Source organism: Symphalangus syndactylus, chromosome 14 (genome assembly GCF_028878055.3).
Source record: "Symphalangus syndactylus isolate Jambi chromosome 14, NHGRI_mSymSyn1-v2.1_pri, whole genome shotgun sequence".
Taxonomy (NCBI): Eukaryota; Metazoa; Chordata; class Mammalia; order Primates; family Hylobatidae; genus Symphalangus; species Symphalangus syndactylus.
In genome coordinates this window covers 79,531,952-79,547,277 of record NC_072436.2, presented here as the reverse complement: position 1 = coordinate 79,547,277, position 15,326 = coordinate 79,531,952, and the positions used below count along the sequence as shown (strand labels likewise).

Sequence of the window (15,326 nt, the reverse complement as noted above, 5' to 3'; positions counted from 1 at the left end):
TTATGGAAAAAAAAAGGAATAGGGAATAGATGAAACAAGAATGAATATTATTATTTATTGAAGTTGAGGAACAGGTATGTGACAGCTTATTATCCCTTTCTACTTTTGTCCATGTTTCCAAATTCTCATTACCAAGTTTCAAAAAGTTACACTTCAGTGTTTGAAATTTCTGAGGAATGGATTCCCTTACTCTATTTCTATAAGGTATAATCAGATGAACTTCTAAATATGCAAAAAACCTTTAACTATAATTCAACTATTATATACTAGACTGCTATTTCCCACTTCTGTTAATTCATAAGACTTGCATTCCTATGGAGACTTACAACTCTTTGGTTGCTAATCTAAAAATTAAGATGGCAATATGATTAAGTTGTCATTACCTGTGAGTGAGTTATCCTTAGGGATGCCCCTCTTAAAATAGGGGATGGAGAGATAAAATCAGGCATAAACTGATCTACTGAGATAGGTGGATAGGTGAATTTTTTTTTTGGCAGGGAGAGTGGGGAAAGAGGAAGTGACAGATGATGTTAAGCATTTTCTAACAACATACAAAAGTAGTTAAGAGAGGGATGGAAGAAACAGGAAGATGATGTTGGCCAAAGAGTACAAAGTTTCAGGTTTATTTTTTATTTTTATTTTGTTAAATTGAGACAGAGTCTCACTCTGTTGCCCAGGCTGGAGTGCGGTGGCGTGATCTCAGCTCACTGCTTCTCTGCCTCCAGGGTTCAAGTGATTCTCCTGCCTCAGCCTCCCCAGTAGTTGGGATTACAAGTGCACACCACCATGACCAGTTAATTTTTTTTATTTTTAGTAGAGACGTGGTTTTGCATGTGGGCCGGGCTGGTCTCGAACTCCTGACCTCAAGTGATCCGCCGGCCTCAGCCTCCCAAAGTGCTGGGATTACAGGTGTGAGCCACCACGCACAGTCCCAAGTTTCCCTTTTAAATAAATTCTGGGGATCTTATGTACAGCATCATGACACTAGTTATAATACTGTAGTGTTTTGAGACAAAACTGACTAAAAAAAAAGATTAAAAAATTTTGCATAGTTTACTTGAGATTTGCTAAGGGAGGAGATCTTGTGTCCTCACAACTCACACATACATATAACTACATAGTGATAGATGTGTTAATTAATTTGAATGTGGTAATCATTTCAAAAAGTATACACACATCAAATCATTTTGTATACCTTGAATATATAAAATTTTTGTCATTTATACCTTAATAAAGCTGGTTAAGAAATATTTTGGAAGAGTCTTGAATTTTCTATACATAGTTTTTCCTTCTGGTAGATGAAGCAGAAAAAAACATATATATATATATATATATATATATATATTTTTTTTTTTTTTTTTTGAGATGGAGTCTCACTGTGTCGTCAGGCTGGAGTGCAGTGGCACAATCTGAGCTCACTACAGGTTCAAGTGTTTTGAATTCATGATTTCAGAGTGCCTGACTCTTTTTATCAGTTTTCTATTGCTGCTCTAATAAGTTATCACAAGTGCTTTAAAAACACAAATGTATTTAATTTATCTTGCAGTCCTAGAGAAGTCCCATGTCGGTCTCACTGGGCTAAGATCAGAATGTTGACACGATACATCGTTTCTGGAAGCTCTAGGGGGGAATCCATCTTCTTGACCTTTCCAGCTTCTAGAGGCTTCCCAGGTTCAAGGGATTCTCCTGCCTCCGCCTCCCAAGGCGCTGGGACTACAGGCATGCGCCACCACACCCAGCTAATTTTTGTATTTTTAGTAGAGACAGTGTTTCACCATGTTGGGCAGGATGGTCTTGATCTCTTGATCTTGTAATCCACCTGCCTCAGCCTCCTAAGGTGCTGGGGTTACAGGCGTGAGCCACCACACCTGGCCAAAACATGAATTTTTAAGTGACTTAATAATTATTTAATCAGTGTAATGGATGTGATATATAAATTTTAACTTTCTCAGCTACCAAATGATTTTAGGAATGACTTACATTTGGCTCCCTGTGACAGATAAAACAACTTTGCTGTAGCATCTTAGATAAGAGGGGGAAAAAAAAAAGAATCTCAAGCTATGCATTAGTTGTTGAATTATCACCTTACCTCACAAGCTGCCTGACTATTATTAAACTGTTTGGTCAACAGTTCAATCCACTGAAGCATTGTGGGCTAGAAAAGAAAAAGAAGTCAGTCAAAGCATATGAACTTCTGAGCCAACAATAACAAAAACCAAAAGATACCTGATAAAAACATAAATGACAAAAAAATCCGTAGTATAAAAATCTTACCTTTTCTTTAGAATGAATAAATGTCTCTAGGACAAAGGAAGTGCTTAACTGTAAGAAAAGATAAAGCAAAAAAGCTTCAATCATTTTAAAGTAGTAAATTTTGACAGAATTATTTAAAGTTCATATATTTATTACCTTTGCTGTCATTAAGGACACAGCTTTAGGATCTGGTAATGTACTGGGAATACAACTACACAATTGCCACATAAATCTAGAATTTAAAAATAATCATTTAAAATTCACACATAAGATTTTTTAAAAATGTGTAAAATATCTACTATGAAATTTACCAAACTTACCCAAAATATGTATGTTCAAAAATGTTTTTGTCTTGAAGAAACTGCATGTTATCATGCCAAATCCACTGAAAATAAAAATGTTAACATTAGATATATGATAAAGCAGTTTACTTCATTACATTTCACCAATATTAGACAAAAAAGTCTCTTCCAAAAAACCGCAAAATAAAATAAAATCCATGCACTTAAAGTTCATTTTTTTCCCAAGTATAATCATATAAATGGTTGCTACTAATATTTTGTAATTATTTTTTTTTTTTTTTTTTTGAGACGGAGTCTCGCTCTGTCGCCCAGGCTGGAGTGCAGTGGTGCAATCTCAGCTCACTGCAAGCTCCGCCTCCCGGGTTCACGCCATTCTCCTGCCTCAGCCTCTCCAAGTAGCTGGGACTACAGGCGCCCACCACCACGCCCGGCTAATTTTTTTTGTAGTTTTAGTAGAGACGGGGTTTCACCGTGGTCTCGATCTCCTGACCTCGTGATCCGCCCGCCTCGGCCTCCCAAGTGCTGGGATTACAAGCGTGAGCCACCGCGCCCGGCCTATTTTGTAATTATTAATACTTATCTGGCTACCTCAAGCAATTGAGAGGTTTTTATTGTATTTATAAAAATGCTCCAAGAATTCTGAAATCCTATTTGAAGAGCAAGTATATAAATGAATAAAATATAAGTCATGTTACATTCTGATAACGTTATAAAAGAAAGGCTTACATTTAAAAGTTGGCACAATACTTAACTCTGGTTGGCAGACCTAAATCAGACGTGATTTGTTTATAAAAATCATGAAAAATTGTATCTGACATTAGGACTGTAGGATCACTGTTTTTGTCTTCATCTGTCTGAATACCTTAAATATGACTTATGTTTTTGTCAGCTTCATAAAACTATTTTTATCTAGATGTTCTGACTATTGATATTACTAGCTGTCTTTTGTAGGGTTATACTTCTGATTTTATTTTGGAATTTTGGTTGGTTCATTTTGAGCTGAAAGTCCCAACTTTATCTTTAATCTTCCATTGAAGATTTTCAACTTTCCCTCTTTGCCTCTCCAGCCCACTACACTAATTTAGAACTTAATAGGGTTCCTGCTTTACAGTGATATTCCAGAAATCACAGTCTAATCAGTGAATAGCCTGCTTCAGAGTTCTTCAGCATTTCCAGGCACAAAAACTTTCTATTAAGCTGTAGCCCCCGTATCAGACTCTGTATCAGGCAGAGTCTGATAGCATTCTGCCCATCTCTTTCAGTACTTTTTATAATAAGGGAGCCCCATTCTAAACTCTGGATTCCAGCCATGAGCTCAGTTGTAGATTCTGTGTCACAACTTTTGTCCCTTCAACCCCACAATGGCCTAACTACTGGTCAACATGATCTCCTGGACCTAAATGCTGGTAATATTGTGGTTTCTATCACATAAGTGCTTTTGGTTCTGCTCTATTTTTGTTTTACAGAAACACTCATCTGTTTGACAGTCCTTTTTATACTGTATCTATGTATGTGTATAGCTATTTTCTGTGGATTTTTTTTCTTTTTTTTTAAAGACAGGGTCCCACTCTGTTACCTGGGCTGGAGTGCAGCAGCATGATCACAGCTCACTGCAGCCTTGACCCCCCTGGTCTCAGGTGATCCTCCCACCTCAGCCTCCTGAGTAGCGGGGACCACAGGTGCGTGCCACCATGCCCAGCTAATATTTTTGTTTTTTTTTTTTGTAGAGATAGGGTTTTGCCATGTTGCCCAGGCTGGTCTTGAACTCCTGGGGTCAAGCAATCCACCTACCTCCCAAAGTGCTGAGATTACAGGTTTAATCTCATCCTGCCCACACTGCCCAGCCACCCTAGCTATTTTCTTTTTTTTGAGACAAAGTTTCTTTCTTGTTGCCCAGGCTGGAGTGCAATGGCGCGGTCTCAGCTCACGGCAATCTCCACCTCCAGGTTCAAGCAATTCTCTTGCCTCAGCCTCCCAAGTAGCTGGGATTACAGGTGCCCACCACCACACCCAGTTAATTTTTGTATTTTTAGTAGAGAGGGGGTTTCATCATGTTGGCCAGTCTGGTCTCAAACTGCTAACCTCAGGTGATCCACCTGCCTCAGCCTCCCAAAGTGCTGGGCTTACAGGTGTGAGCCAACGCACCCAGCCTTACCCTAGCTATTTTCTACATAACTGTCCATCCTCATCTTGGGCCACTTTTCCTTGAACTTCCATCACAGCCATATAGGTCTCCTTTTGGCTTCCAAAACATGCCAATAAGCTCTGTCCTTCCTAGGCAATTTGTACATAATGTTTTCTTTGCCTGGCCCGGAGCATTCTTCACATGGTTACCTCTTCTCTAACTCTCAAATTTCAGTTTAAGGTTAAGTTCCTGAAGCATTTCCGGACCCTTTTCTAGCAATCACTATCAACTACACTTTCTGAGAACTCTTACCTTCTATTATCTGGAAGAATCATTACAATTTATAATTAGTTTGCTTAATCTCTTTTATGCTTCTAAAATGTTTTATGTTATCTTTTGGGATTAATAACTATGCTTTAAATGTACAAATCTAAAAAACCACATTCTGGTTTATATCTAAACCATATTAATGTTCATGCACACAGTATTTTACATTTTAAATTTAATTTTAAGAAAACATATAGGCACACCCACTTAAAAATAGTAAGCTGGAACAATTATAGAAAAAATTGTTGGCTTAGGGCTGCAATGAGGAATTTTCTAATGTACAGGCATATCTCATTTTATTGTGCTTCACTTTACTGATGCTGTATTTTTAAACAAATTGAAGGGTTGTGGCAGCCCTGCAATCAAGCAAGTCTATTGGCATCATTTTTCTAATAGCATGTGCTCACTTTATGTCTCTGTCACATTTTGGTAATTCCTGAAATATTTCAAACATTTTCGTCATTATTATATATTATTATATTACATATTATATTATTACGGTGATCTATAATCATTGTGATTTTTGATATTACTGTTGTGATTGTTTCAGGGTACCACGAACTACACCCATATAAGACGGCAAACTTAATACATGTTGTGTGTGTTCTGACTGCTCCACCGACTAGCTGTTCACTTTCTCCCTCTCTTCAGGCCTCCATATTCTCTGAGAAAATACTGGAATTAGGCCAATTAACAACCCTACAATGGCCTCCCTGTACCAAGTAAAAGGAGGAGTCACACATCTTTCACCTTAAATCAAAAGCTAGAAATGATTAAGCTTCCTCACTTTAAACGAGGGCCCTGTCACTCACACACACACACACACACACAGAAGTTTGAGAACCACTGATGTAAGTAAACAAAATACATCATCATTGTAAAGGTTTTATTTAAAATTTCATTTTACTTCACAAGTGGGCTAATTGTCATTAAATACTGTTGGATACTTATATAAAGCAAGGTCTAGATTTGTCTAATATCTTTAGGGCAAAAGGCTGTGCACAAAAATGATTAAAATTAATTGAGGTTATGATGATGGTTGAGATAAATTTTTACACAAATAGTTAAGTTTAGTAGCTTCAAATCTAATGAAGCCATTTATAATGAATACCATCTAATCCAGCTGCTAAATCCAATTCATGGAATTGAAAAACGACAACATTCCTGGCTTTTCACCATTAACACATGTGCAGGCAAGATACTAGTTAAAAGCATTTGAGAACAATCCTGTAATCCCAGCACTTTGGGAGGCCAAGACGGGCGGATCATGAGGTCAGGAGCTTGAGACCATCCTGGCTAACACAGTGAAAACCCTCTCTACTAAAAATACAAAAAAGAAATTAGCCTGGCATGGTGGCGGGTGCCTGTAGTCCCAGCTACTGGGGAGGCTGAGGCAGGAGAATGGCATGAACCCAGGAGGCGGAGCTTGCAGTGAGCTGAGATTGCGCCACTGCACTCCAGCCTGGGCAACAGAGCGAGACTCCATCTCAAAAAAAAAAAAAAGACTTGATCCCAGTATTACAAAAAAAATTTTTTTTTCCCAGATAGTAAAAGCTGAATTGTCTAGATGAATGCATACAATTTAATTAAGCGTGCATTTCTGGAGATGATTTGCTTTTTTGTGTTTTTGGCTGACTGAATTCCTAACACCAAACCAACACACATTCAGTTATGTACTCAATAATGTACTATTACTACTTACTACATTATGAAATGAAGAAAGCCTCATAACTACAAATGAACACGTTTTTATTCCTTAGTATGTAAAATACATTTTTTTTTTTAAGACGGAATCTCACTCTGTCGCCCAGGCTGGAGTGCAGTGGCGCGATCTCAGCTCACTGCAAGCTCCGCCTCCCAGGTTCACGCCATTCTCCTGCCTCAGCCTTCCGAGTAGCTGGGACTACAGGTGCCCACCACCACGCCCAGCTAATTCTTTGTATTTTTAGTAGAGATGGGGTTTTACCATGTTAGGCAGGATGGTCTCAATCTCCGGACCTCATGATCTGCCTGCCTCGGCCTCCCAAAGTGCTGGGATTATAGGCATGAGCCACCGTGCCCGGCCCTTTTTTTTTTTTTTTTTTTTTGAGACAGAGTTTTGCTCTGTTGCCCAGGCTGAAATGCAGTGGTGTGATCTCGGCTCACTATAACCTCCACCTCTCGGGTTCAAGAGATTCTCTCGCCTAGGCCTCCTGAGTAGCTGGGATTACAGGTGCCCACCAACACACCCAGCTAATCTTTGTATTTTTAGTACAGCTGTGGTTTTGCCATGTTGGCCAGGTTGGTCTCAAACTCCTAGCCTCAAGTGATCCACCCGTCTGAGCTTCCCAAAGTGCTGGGATTATAGGCATGAGCCACTGCGCCCAGGTGTAAAATACATTTTAATGGCATTTCAATTACAATGCATGCTTGAGTGCATGTGTCTATATCATGAGACACAACAGAAGGAACACTTACAAACCCATCATCCAATCTCAGAAGCAAAACATTACTAACCTCACAAATTGTTAAGTCACTCTAATTCCCTCAACCTTTTTGCTCTTTTTTTTTTTTTTGAGAGGGAGTCTTGCTCTGTCACCCAGGCTGGAGTACAGTGGTGTGATCTCCATTCACTGCAACCTCTGCCTCCCAGGTTCAAGCAATTCTCTGCCTCAGCCTCCCAAGTAGCTGGGATTACAGGCGTCCACCACCACGCCTGGCTAATTTTTGTATTTTTAGTAGAAACAGAGTTTCACCATTTGGCCAGGCTGGTCTTGAACCCACGACCTCGTGATCTACCCGCCTCGGCCTCCCAAAGTGCTGAGATTACAGGCATGAGTCACCACACCCAGCCGCCTACTCTCTTTTAGTGATATTTTCTACTCCATTTAATCTCATTCATTTTCATTTACTGGTCTTATGTCAGTATTACCAAGATTATTTGTAAATACTCTTAAGATCTACTCAGAATTACAGATATCAACCTGTAGAACCTGTTCTTACACTACAGTATTCCTTGCATAAACACGTAACATATTTTTAAAATGTTGCTCAAGTGAAATTAACTTATACCTCTAGTAACTCTGACGAAACATCAAATTTGTATTCTCTGCCATTTTCTTCCTCTGGTTCCATGCGTTTGTAAAACAGCATATATGCACTGTGTGTCTTTAAGAGGCAAGAAAAAAATTTATTTTCATTTTGACAAAGTATTACTCTAAAAGTAGACAATGCAGAAGAAAAAACAAAATAAAATTATACATGAAAAAATGGTTACCTTTTCAAAAGAGAAATCCATAAATTTATCTGTAACAGAATCATAGGTCTTGGTCTGTTTAAAAATACAAAAGTTTTACTTCTTTGAAAAAATGGGTATACTCAGCTATATTTATATATAAATTATTTCATAAACAGCTATTTTATACTTAATAGTAACTTTGTAAGTAGTTTTCAAACAACACCGCCTTCATAAAAATTCTACGTACTTCACAATTTGGCCAATATATCCTAATATCTTTTTTTCAGTTATTATTTTTATTATTTTTAGATAGAGAACACCATAAAGTTATGACTGAGAAAATTTTACTATAACAAAAGAAAACAAATGAAGACAGTGAGGCCAGGAAATAGTTGGCCTTGTCCTAATTTTGGTAAATGCAATAAATAAGTGGAAATAAAAAGTGAATTTAAATAGTTCTTTCTCAGCAACATTATGAGAAAAGCATATTATTAAAATATCTCATGGGCAGGAAGCTGTAATTTATTCTGACAACTCAAAACATCTACCTCCACCAATCCTTCACAAACATAATTTCGAACCTCAAAGTTGTAAGTAACTTTATGCAGATGAAATGGATTTGTCAGTACACATTTTAAGCAATCCAACTGATGGGAGACAGCAAATGAAGCATCAGAAAAAGGTAAGAGTCAACCAAAGATAACACACACACACACGATGCAAAGGAAAGAAAAGGGACCATAAAGATAACACACACACACACACACACACACACACGATGCAAAGGAAAGAAAAGGGAACATACACACACACACACACACACACACACACGATGCAAAGGAAAGAAAAGGGACCATGAAGTAATAAGAAGCAATCAGTAAAGATCTAGAATCTGGGAATCTGAATAAGAAAGAAAGGAGGACAAAAGGAGGCTGAACAAAGGATCACAGAGAGGTAAGTGAACATATGGAATATTACAAGAATTTAGTGGTGGGGCTTCTGAGAACTTAAAGGCTGTTTCCTAATGAGTAAGGAGATGAGGATTCTACTGGTAATGCTGGAGAACATCAGGTGTGCTGTGACAGAAAAAATTGAAAAAGCCAAGGGAAGCAGACAAGCAGCGTTATGGGCGACGAAATCAGAAGGGACAGAGGCAGACATTTTTAAACACAAAGATTCAAAACATTTTTTTCTCTTTGAGAAGGAGTTTTGCTCGTCTCCCAGGCTGGAGCAAAATGGCTTGATCTCAGTTCACTGCAACCTCCGCCTGGTTCAAGGGATTCTCCTGCCTCAGCCTCCTGAGTAGATGAGATGACAGGTGCCCGCTATCACACCTGGCTAATTTTTTGTGTGTTTTTAGTAGACACGGGGTTTCACCACGTTGGCAAGGATGGTCTCGAACTCCTGACCTCAAGCAATCCGCCCACCTCGGCCTCCCAAAGTGCTGAGATTACAGGCCTGAGCCACCACGCCCAGCCTACATTTTATTTATTTATTTATTTTGAGATGGAGTTTTGCTCTTGTTACCCAGGCTGGAGTGCAATGGCGCAATGTCCGCTCACTGCAACCTCCACCTCCCGGGTTCAAGCGATTCTCCCACCTCAGCCTCCTGAGTAGCTGGGACTACAGGCACCCGCCACTACGCCCAGCTAATTTTTGTATTTTTAGTGGAGGTGGGGTTTCCCCACATTGGCCATGCTGGTGTCGAACTCCTGACCTCAGGTGATCCACCCACTTCGGCCTCCCAATGTGCTGGGATTACAGGCGTGAGCCACCATGCCCGGCCTCAAAACATTTTTTTAAAGATACTTTACCATAAAATATATAAAAGAAAAAAAAGTGGACCTGCAATTTGAAAAACTACTTTTTAAGAGAAGAGCCTTGCTCTTCTTCATTTTTTTTTTTTTTTTAAAGGAAACATTCAGCAGAGTACAGTGGCTCATGCCTGTAATCCCAGCACTTTGGGAGCCCAAGGTGGGCGGTCACAAGCTCAGGGGATTGAGACCATCCTAGCCAACATGGTGAAACCCCGTCTCCACTTAAAACACAAAAATTAGCTGGGCATGGTGGCGCGTGCCTGTAATCCCAGCTATTCGGGAGGCCAAGGCAGGAGAATCGCTTGAACCAGGAGTTGGAGGCTGCAGTGAGCCAAGATCACGCCACCGTACCCCAGCTTGGTGACAGAGTGAGACTGTCTCAAAAAAAAAAAAAGGAAACATTCTAGGCATAACATCTACAGATACAATTGGTTTAGTGGTGGCTTTAGTAGTAACTCAATATTTACTTCCCTATTCTACCCATTTCTGAATTGTTAGCAAGTGGACTGCCTTTCTTTTTCCATTCAGCAGAGTAGAGACAAGAACACCGAGAAGCAATAAGGAAGCCCTTCATTAAAATCTGGAAAGTGTATCATTTCTCAACTTTTGACTAAGATCAACTATAAAATCCAGACTGTAAATGGTTAATTCATAACAAATATGGTTAAGTCAAAAAACAACTTTAGGCCGGGCGCGTGGCTCACGCTTGTAATCCCAGTACTTTGGGAGGCCGAGGCGGGCAGATCACGAGGTCAGGAGATCGAGACCACGGTGAAACCCCGTCTCTACTAAAAATACAAAAAATTAGCCGGGCGTGGTGGCAGGCACCTGTAGTCCCAGCTACTCGGAGAGGCTGAGGCAGAAGAATGGTGTGAACCCAGGAGGCGGAGCTTGCAGTGAGCCGAGATTGAGCCACTGCACTCCAGCCTGGGTGAAAAAGCGAGACTCCGTCTCAAAAAAACAAAAAAAAACAAAAAAAAACACAAAACAAAACAAAACAACAACTTTATTTGGGCTAATCTATGAAACGGAAATGACTAATATTTGTCTTGTGAGAATCAAGAGAATATTTTAAAACAGTTCTCAGAAAATTGATAATAGGACAAACTGCCTATAGAGAAGTGAAATTATTACAATACTCCAAACTAAATTTCCTTTAAATATCTATTGTTGGCTAGGTGCCGTGGCTCACATCTGTAATCCCAGCACTTGGGAGGCTGCGGTAGGTGGATCACTTGGGTTCAAGAGTTTGAGACCAGCCTGGCCAACATGGTGAAACTCCACCTCTACTAAAAACACAAAAATTGGCTGGGGATGGTGGCAGGCACCTGTAATCCCAGCTACTCCCGAGGCTGAGACTCGAGAATAGCTGGAACCCAGGAGGTGGAGGTTGCAGTGAGCCAAGATTGCGCCACTGCACTCCAGGCTGGGCGACACAGCAAGATTCCGACTCGGGGGTGAAAAACAGAAAAGTCTTTTTTCAATTATGTCACAGAGATGTCCTTTTTCTATCCAGTATCTAGTGTTATCCAGGTTCCTGCTGGTGTTATAAAAAGCACTGAAAGAACAATCCTTTAAAACTTAGCTCAAGCAAACTTCCTTGCCAAACATTTTTTTAATTTCTTTTTTTCTTATTGTGAATCAGGTAGCCTCTTGAGCCACAGTAAGCTAAGAGAGACTCCCTTGTCAAAGATTTTTCAGATTAAGTCAGTAAACAGTAATTTCTTTTTGCTCTGATCCCACAGAATTCACTGAGTAAACAATTTACTCAATCCTTATTCTCATGGCACTGTAATTCAACTCCCATACTACTAAGCTTTTTATTTGTCTTACCTTCTTCATCAGGCTGTTGTGGAAAGCAGAAATAGCACTTTAAAAATATTTCTGTGAACATACTAAACTTCCAATAAATATCAGTTGAATAAATTTTTTATTTAATCATAGCAATTAAAAGAAAGTTAAGCGACTCTGCTACTGGATTTTATGATATGACAAAGCACTTGGAAAGACACAAACCATTTATATTTCTGAATAAAACTTACCGTCATCTCTCCACCAAAACATTCAGATGCAAGTTGAGCAGAATCAAAAGGTTTTACCTCAGCATCATTAAAAAGATACCTAAAATAGAGCATACAGTATTAATCCAGTATGCATATGAGTAGCTTCATATTATGTCTACTATTTTTTGAATAACCAATGTCACAAGTGTCAAATTATTATTTCATGAGGTAAATTCTAAGTTCTTATTTTTACAATTCTAATCTACTAGAAATTGGAAATATAATTTTATAACATACTCTTTTGTCTTTTTTTTTTTTTTTTTTTTTTTTATTGAGACGGAATCTCGCTCTGTCACCCAGGCTGGAGTGCAATGGCACGATCTCTGCTCACTGCAACCTCTGCCTCCTGGGTTCGCGCCATTCTCCTGCCTCAGCCTCCTGAGTAGCTGGGACTACAGGCACCCACCACCACACCCAGCTAATTTTTTGTATTTTTAGTAGAGACGGGGTTTCACCATGTTAGCCGGGATGGTCTCAATTTCCTGACCTTGTGATCCGCCCGCCTCGGCCTCCCAAAGTGCTGGGATTACAGGCGTGAGCCACTGCGCCCGGCCTATAACACACTCTTAAGCACCTTATAATCAGATAGATCCATTTATGACCTAGGATTAACAAAAGAATTCATAAAAGAAATAAAACAGTTTGCTTAAATATAACATGTAACGCTATTAGGAAAAATTAAGAGATGAGAGAACTTTCAAAGACAGGTACCATTTCAAAATTTATGATAAAAAAAAGATTCAAAATATACTTATGGAAACATTCAAATGGATAAAAAAAGGAAAAGGCACCATGGACATGATGGGTGAAGGAGTGAAAAATAACTCAATGAAACTATTCCGCTAACTGAAAATCAATTAACAATCGTACATTTTCTTCAAAGCAATATCCCCAGCACTTAGAACAGTGCCTAGCACACATATAGTACCTATAATAGGCCAGACCCTACCTAACAATATCTGAAGACCAAAAAACAGGTACTGAGGACTGGTTTAATGACTTCCAACCATTAACCTGATAAAAGGATAAAAAGAAAGTGTGTGTGGTCCACCAATAGGAGGTGAAACAAGCAGAGCATGCAGGTAACTTCTAATGGCACATATAAGGCTACCCTGCAGAAGATATTCAATAAACAGCTCTTGAATGAATAGAGAAGATAAGAGTTGAAATGTTGTCTATAAATCTCCTAAAGTTGTCTGCAAAACTGTGTGTTCATTTCTCCGAGGAAAGGATTCAAATTCTCAAGAGTTAAAAGATTCGTATGTTTAAGAACTGATTTACACTGTCTGTTGAAAGTTATCTTCATTTAAAAATTTTGTCTGCCTCGTTTCCAACTTTTGTGGGAAGTTTGTAGAAAACTAAGCACTGAAAACATATCAGAAAACTACCATAAATTCTTAAAGGAAAAAAGTTTTGAAATATTTAAAACTCACCATTTATTGTTTTTATAAGCATGGGGATTTACTATATCTCTGATAAAGCTATAATAGTGTCCACCATCTGCCGTTCCTGTGTGAACAGTCACTCCTATCAAGTCATATTCATAGCTCTCTGAGTCTTTTGAATGATCACTGACTTCTTTAAAACCTGAAATGATTTACATAGAATGGAAATAATTTTCCAAACTTCACAACAGTTACTTAGAAACACTTTTTAAAATAAACTTTACTAATTACAATATATTATTAAAGTCATTTTAATAAAATAAAAATAATTTTCCCAATGTCACAAGAGTTACTTAGAATCACTTTTTATAATAAACTTTATTTACAGAAATAGGCACAAATAGTTTATACGTTAAATAGGTACAAAACAACTATTTGCTAGTCATTTACCATCCTTAGCCTACTACCATAAAGGACATATTATACAAACCACTAGATAAACAACCATGTGTTAGTATATAATTATGGACAACTTCAATATAAAGTATAAATATAAAATATTTTTGTTTAATCTGACTAGTCTTTTGAAATAGGTAATATAAAATGCTCCATTCTATTTAATGTTTACTAGGAGCAGACAAACATAAGACCTAAAAAGGAATTAGCATACTTCTTTTATTCTCATGTTAAGAAAAGTGGTTTAAACATGGTTTCCTTTAAAAAAAAAAAAAAAGGAAAATGAACCAATGTACTGGCAGCTTCCAAATACACATCAGTTAATAAAAAACATTATGTATTAAGAGAAAATAAAGAAAAAGGTACACTTCCTATCCCGAAAGATTTAAAATCTAAAGGTAATAAAATATACTGAGGAAAAAAATGTAGAATGGTCTAGTAAGTTTGAAGACGATGTATGATTTATGATCTGTATGCCACTACCACACAGAAAGGAAAAAGTAGAATATGGAATAAGGAAATGATGACATATGGCTGACTTGAGGGTACAGTCTGAACTGGAACATGAAGAGATAATTAGGTCAAGGTGTCAAGGCAGTGGCTGAGGAGTGTACATATGCTTACGGAGGCAGTGCCAGGATCTGACTGCATCACTTGTGGTCTAACAAATTCCTTTATCCTAGCATAAATTCTGCTATCTCCACAAGTGGAAACATCACAAGAAATACAACGAAGCACAGCTGTGAGGAGGTTCTGCTCTGCTTTTCCAGAAAGAAATTTTTTTTTTCAAATAGATGGAGTCTTGCTCTACCATCCAGGCTGGAATGCAGTGGCATAATCATAGCTTACTGCAGCCCTGGACTCCTGGGCTCAAGTGATCCTCCCATCTCAGCCTCCCAATAGCTGTGACCATAGGCATGTGTCACTACACCTAATTTTTCAAATGGTTTAATAATAGGTCTAAAAAGTAGGATGTATACATACAATGCCCACTTCTTAACTTCGCCTGTCATCTCTACTGGTCCATGTCCTACAACTTATTTTTATTTTTTTGAGACAGAGTCTCGCTCTGTTGCCCAGGCTGGAGTGCAGTGGCGCCATCTCAGCTCGCTGCACCCTCCACCTCCCAGGTTCAAGTAATTCTCCTGCCTCAGCCTCCCAAGTAGCTGGGATTACAGGCGTGTGTTACCACGTCCAGCTAATTTTTTTGCATTTTTAATAGAGACAGGGTTTCACCATGTTGGCCAGGCTGGTCTCGAACTTCTGATCTAAGGTGCTCCGCCTGCCTCAGCCTTCCAAAGTGCTGGGATTACAGGCGTGAGCCACCGCGCCCAGCCTTCTACAAGGTATAAATATACTCAAAGCCTAACAGTAATAATTC

The 15,326-nt window shown here is 38.7% G+C and overlaps 1 protein-coding gene across 3 annotated transcripts in view; it reads right to left on the bottom strand.

The window, feature by feature from the left end:
- The window catches only part of USP34 (ubiquitin specific peptidase 34), a 295,723-nt gene that overhangs the window by 46,584 nt on the left and 233,813 nt on the right, over positions 1 to 15,326 (bottom strand). For all 3 annotated transcript variants that reach the window (XM_055242296.2, XM_063617918.1, XM_063617917.1), the window contains exons 50-57: positions 13,538 to 13,691; positions 12,084 to 12,162; positions 8,264 to 8,317; positions 8,059 to 8,154; positions 2,574 to 2,638; positions 2,410 to 2,485; positions 2,275 to 2,322; positions 2,090 to 2,155 (exon numbers count right to left, since the gene is read on the bottom strand). In XM_055242296.2, the coding sequence (XP_055098271.1) occupies positions 2,090 to 2,155; positions 2,275 to 2,322; positions 2,410 to 2,485; positions 2,574 to 2,638; positions 8,059 to 8,154; positions 8,264 to 8,317; positions 12,084 to 12,162; positions 13,538 to 13,691 (638 nt within the window). The remainder of the gene's footprint in view (positions 1 to 2,089; positions 2,156 to 2,274; positions 2,323 to 2,409; positions 2,486 to 2,573; positions 2,639 to 8,058; positions 8,155 to 8,263; positions 8,318 to 12,083; positions 12,163 to 13,537; positions 13,692 to 15,326) is intronic.